Source organism: Montipora foliosa, chromosome 8 (assembly GCF_036669935.1).
Source record: "Montipora foliosa isolate CH-2021 chromosome 8, ASM3666993v2, whole genome shotgun sequence".
Lineage (NCBI taxonomy): Eukaryota > Metazoa > Cnidaria > Anthozoa > Scleractinia > Acroporidae > Montipora > Montipora foliosa.
This window is the reverse complement of record NC_090876.1, coordinates 42,685,591-42,690,590: the sequence shown is the minus strand read 5'-3', so window position 1 is coordinate 42,690,590 and position 5,000 is coordinate 42,685,591. Positions and strand designations below refer to the sequence as shown.

At 39.9% G+C, this 5,000-nt stretch overlaps 1 protein-coding gene across 1 annotated transcript in view; it reads right to left on the bottom strand.

The window, feature by feature from the left end:
* Window positions 1–2,336: 2,336 nt before the first annotated feature.
* The window catches only part of LOC137968992 (protein NCBP2AS2 homolog), a 6,599-nt gene continuing 3,935 nt past the window's right edge, over window positions 2,337–5,000 (bottom strand). Inside the window, exon 4 of the mRNA XM_068815500.1 lies at window positions 2,337–4,180. Coding sequence (XP_068671601.1) covers window positions 4,026–4,180 — 155 coding nt within the window. The 3' untranslated portion in view covers window positions 2,337–4,025. The remainder of the gene's footprint in view (window positions 4,181–5,000) is intronic.

Below are 5,000 nucleotides of genomic sequence, written 5' to 3'. Positions count from 1 at the left end.
CGTCCTTGTTGGTAGAGTAACAATTTTATCCATAATGAATGAAAGGAAATGAATGTACCGTAAACGTCCATGTATAAGCCGCATCCGTAGATAAGCCGCACCCCGAATTTAGACGCGCAGATTTTGGAAAAAAATGTAATACAATAAAGTTTGAAGTTCCAATAACTTTCTATTGCTATAAACCAACAAGAACAAACAATCAACGTTTCACCATAAAGTTGAAATTCCTTCGATTCTTGGTTTTCACCCACGTGACCTTAGTCCTTGACAACCGTCGTTAACCGCCATTGTGGAGCCCCTCGAATCGTAAACAGAGACACGTAGAGAGAGATGTGAGTGAGTTGTAGTGCGATGGTTCTCTGTATAATACCTGGCTGTGGAGTAAAATCTGGAAACAAGGAAGGTATTAGTCTATTCCGTATACCTATCGTTGTTGATAAGAACGGTGAAAGTTATAGACAGCTAACAGAAGATCGCCGAAACGCGTGGATTTCACAGATAAGCCGAGACGACACGAAATCGAAAGACTTTGTTAAGCCTGCCTTACTCTGGGACAGATACAACGAACAAAGGACAATTTAAAAGCTTTCGCAGCGATTGCCTCACGGCTTAATGTTAGATTTTAACTTTAAGTGTGGGGTTGGACTTATTTTGCTGAAATTGTCTTTACAGGTTTAGCAATTAAAGCTTTTGCGGTGATTGCCAGTAACGGCTTTTGCTGTGAACAGTTGTGTTTTATCCTGTAAAGCTTTCGCAGCGATTTAGCACGCGTTGGTTCAGGGTTTTAGGGTAAAAGGCGAGCGAGTCAGAATTTTTCGAAAGTTGGCTTTTTTTTCGATAAAGCGTTTCTCGGCTGGGTTTCCACCGATGTCTTCCCAATTCACACCACCGAAGCGCTTGAACCCCTCGAACAAGTGTGCTCAATTTCGACCGATTAAACCACAACATCGCGGAGAAAATTCATCTCATTAAATATGCCCGATGCAAATGAGGTGCTCCGGTTTTGAATATTTAATGAGGTGAATTTAACCTGAGTATCAGGCGTTTGTGATACTCAGGTTAGCAAATGTCTAACTCGGAGGCGTTTTATTCGATTTCGCTGAAATTCGACAGGCGAATGCGAGGGGTGGAGCGCCCAAATTGACTGAGTTTGAAGGAAATCGGACGAATTTCGAAGGAAAAAAGCTTCTCACCTTCTCAAGGTGAAGGACTGAGACTCTAATCGACCAAGTACTTTGACAGAAGAAGAGGGAAATCATCGAAAGAAAGGGAATGAGGAGGCCTTTTCTTCTCATCTGGTGGCCATAGCAGTTAGCGAAGGTATTAAAAGAAATCCAACTGGAAAATGATACAGATAAGGTCGACGCCGAGTGTCAAACTTCCGAGTTACCTTCGCCGCAAACAACAACAATCTTGCCCGCGATTTCCTTCCCTTGCTTAAACGGACGCAAAGAAACCAGAAATCATCTGGTTGTACGCTTTCAAAATTTTGAAGGTCTTAAACTGCTTGTTTGTATAGTAGCTTGTCTCTAAAACTAACTAGGAAAGCAAGTCTGAGACTTCTAGAGGAGCCAAACTGATCGCTCCGTATGGCCGCTGGGTCTACGCAAACGACAGAAAATCTTCTTCAAATAGCGCTCTCGAACGTGGCTTTCGAGGTTTTTTTTGCGTAGGATGAAAGTACTGGTACCTCGTCGAGTGATTTTGGGTCGCTTTCTTGGGAAATATCCATTGGAAAGATGAATTATTTGAAGACTTCGAACGTGAGCGCTCAAAATGTCATACATTTCCCTATAATCAGGGGCACCAGAATGGCGGAAACCTAATTTGCATAAGGTTATGACGTCAGCTGAAAACCGAGAATTGAAACAAAACGAACGAGTGCTTAGTAGCCAAGCTTTAAATGTGGGGACGAGTCTGGGCCAGGGCCTCGGTATCATGACCACGTCAAAAAGGATGTTTGGAAACCCGCAATAGGCGAAAAACTTCATGCTGAACAGGAGCTTGATAATGCAGTCGACAAATTTGCCGAGAAGGTGGTCAAGGACAACGAAACAGAGGACCAGTTACCTCGCGAGTACTCGCGAATTTTGTGGTATTTTATCGCATGTGGCGGAAAGATATGCGTGGAAGTGGCTGGGCGAAGGCGTCTCTGCAAACAGCTGTGTGGAGGAATGGAGATTCCTTGTAGGTTGGTGTTTACTTGTTCGAGTAAAGCGAAAATTAATCGCTTGAAAGAACACTTGGAGAGCAAGATTCGCTGATAAACACTCGAAGACACAAACGGCTCCTTTAGGAGCCACCACTCATTAAAAAGTCAGTGAACAACAGCAACATGTTCTCAGTTTCTTTTATGTTTCTTTACTTAAAACTCCAAACACAGATGTATCCATGGATAAGCCGCACCCTTGATTTATGGCTTCAATTTTGTGAAAAAAAGTGCGGCTTATACATGGACGTTTACGGTAATCGTATTGACAAATGAGACAACTGAATGATCCTCGCACTCAGCTGGACAATGTTAGGCAACTGTCGCTTCACAGCTCAGTTGGTAGAGCATTGCACCAGCATCACAGAGGTCAAGGGATAAAAATTCCATTGGAGCCACCTGAATTCTACACCACTGTCATGTGATGAGAGATACCATGAGATATGCGCTGCGCATGTACCAATCGCATTTGATTCATGCTCGCCAGCCTGTACATTTGCCACTTATTATGACAAGAGGTTGGACACTTCAAAGGATAAGTGTCTGTCATTTTGAGGAGGCTATTTTTAAACTGTAACGTAGTTTCTTTCTTGTGGAACTTGTAATAAACACAGGGTTCGTACACCTTTGAAATCCCTTGGATTCCAGAAGTCCGATTTCAAGGCCTTGAAAGCACTTGAAATTGATTTTTGGTCCTTGAAAGTCCTTGTTTTTTTATTGATCAAGATTGAAAAATATTAATGCTTTAAGGTCTTAAAGTAAATGAAAGCCAGTGAAAACAAATGTTCAAGTAAACAAAGTATAACATTCTCGAATTTTGCTGGGTTTGTTGTAAATTCTTACTAAAAAAAGTCCTTGAACTTTCAAAGTAGGGTCCTGGAAAGTCCCTGAAAAGTCCTTGACCTTTTGGCCTTAAAAAGGGTACAAACCCTGTAAACAGCTTGATATTATGATAATGTATGGTGTTCATTAGTTGCCATTGGCACCTATCTTGTTTCCCCAATGTGCCAACTTTGGCTTCCAAGTCTCATGGAATCTCTGGTCTCGTGACAGTCAGGTAGAATTAATAATATTGAACAACACTTAACTGGAAGTGCAAGTTCGATGAGAATTCTACTGATCAGTGGAGTGACCAAGAGATTACATGCCCATCCCTCCCTTCCCTAGGAGGAAGTCTTATCTGCAATGATATGGTACTGTTTTACAGTTGTCACATCAGGCGTTGCAAGGTGATTGGTACATGTGCAGGGCATATCTCATGAAATCTCTTGGTCACTCCACAGGTCAGTAGAATTATCATCGAACTTCCACTTCCAGGCAAGTGTTGTTCAATTTTTAATTTATTATTCAGGTGTCTAGAAACAAAGCCACAACAATACAGCTTACCGGTAAATTGTCCAGCTAAAAGTGCAAGAATCACTCCTGAAGCTCTCTCATTCACAACTTTTGAGTATTAAGTAGAAATTGAATGGTCAGTTTTAAGTTGTATAAATGTCCCAAAATACCATGGCAGCTTGAAAGAATGAAAACTCTTTCACTTCAAACACAAATTTGTTAGCCTACATGTACCTAATATAGCTGTTTCAGCAGTGTGTGCTTAAGAAAAGGAGAAATGCAAAGGAGGGAGAAGAACCCTCACTCTCTTCCTCCAATTTTATCATTTTGCTTCTCTATCATTCACCTCCCCCCCCCCCCCCATAGGTTGGAAAGGTTGGAAATTAGCTATTTACACTTAATTGCCTCCTGCAATTCTCCTTTCCATGCCAAAAAAACATTGGAAAAGGATGATGAAATCACGAAGTTGGGAAATGTTCTGTTATCTTTCTCCTCTCTGGCTCCTTTCAATCTCTTTCTGAATGTTTCTCAAAAAATTGCGTGTGAAAGACACCATTCTTCCTGTAGCTTGGTGATATCCTTGAGAGCCTTCTTTTGCTTGGTTTGACTTTGCAGCTTTATCCAGCGCATCATTGCCTGAAAAAATTAAAAAGATAAACAAATGTTCAGATATTTATAAACAGATCTTGCTTTGGCAGTGTTACAATATAATCCAATACAAATTTTATTGTCAACTCCCCATGGGGGCTTTTCAGAGACAATTATAATAATAGAGATACTTAAAAAATACTCAAAAATTATCAATAAACAATTATTAAGAAACTATTTACATATAAAATTTATGACATTAGAAATTGATTTAAAAGGAAGGCTTTCATTTTACGTTTAAAAATGATAACAGATTCACTTATTTGAAATTGGGTTTTATAGCATTCCACAAAGTGTTCAGACTTTTCTATTTTTTATTTAGTAACAGAGAGGCATATTTAACCAAACTCATAGGTGAACAAAATTCTGCCATTTTTTGGCCTGCACAAGGTATCAAACTACTATTATATATTTTTTCTAATTCAATAAAATTACTTTATCCCGCACTACCAGGTAATTGTCTGAAGTCAACAAAAGGAAATTTCTTGCTATTTTGTGAATTGATAGAAAGGGAATATTTTGCAATATTATGAGATGGTTGAGGGAAAAACATGGCAGGGTTACTTGACGAATAATTCCATATAAAACGTCTGGCAGACAAACAGAAAGAAACAGTGTTCAGACTTGATCCCATCCACATTGCTCAGCTACAGGCCCTGAAGTCAATTTTGTTCTGACAGCTCATTCCCATACTGCAGTATCTGTGTAATCCTTTTACCCTGAACCAGTCCACATTGACGAATAAAATTGTCTGGTATTTCAGAGAGAAAAATCTCACTCTTCAGAGAGAATAGTTTAATTAACCCTT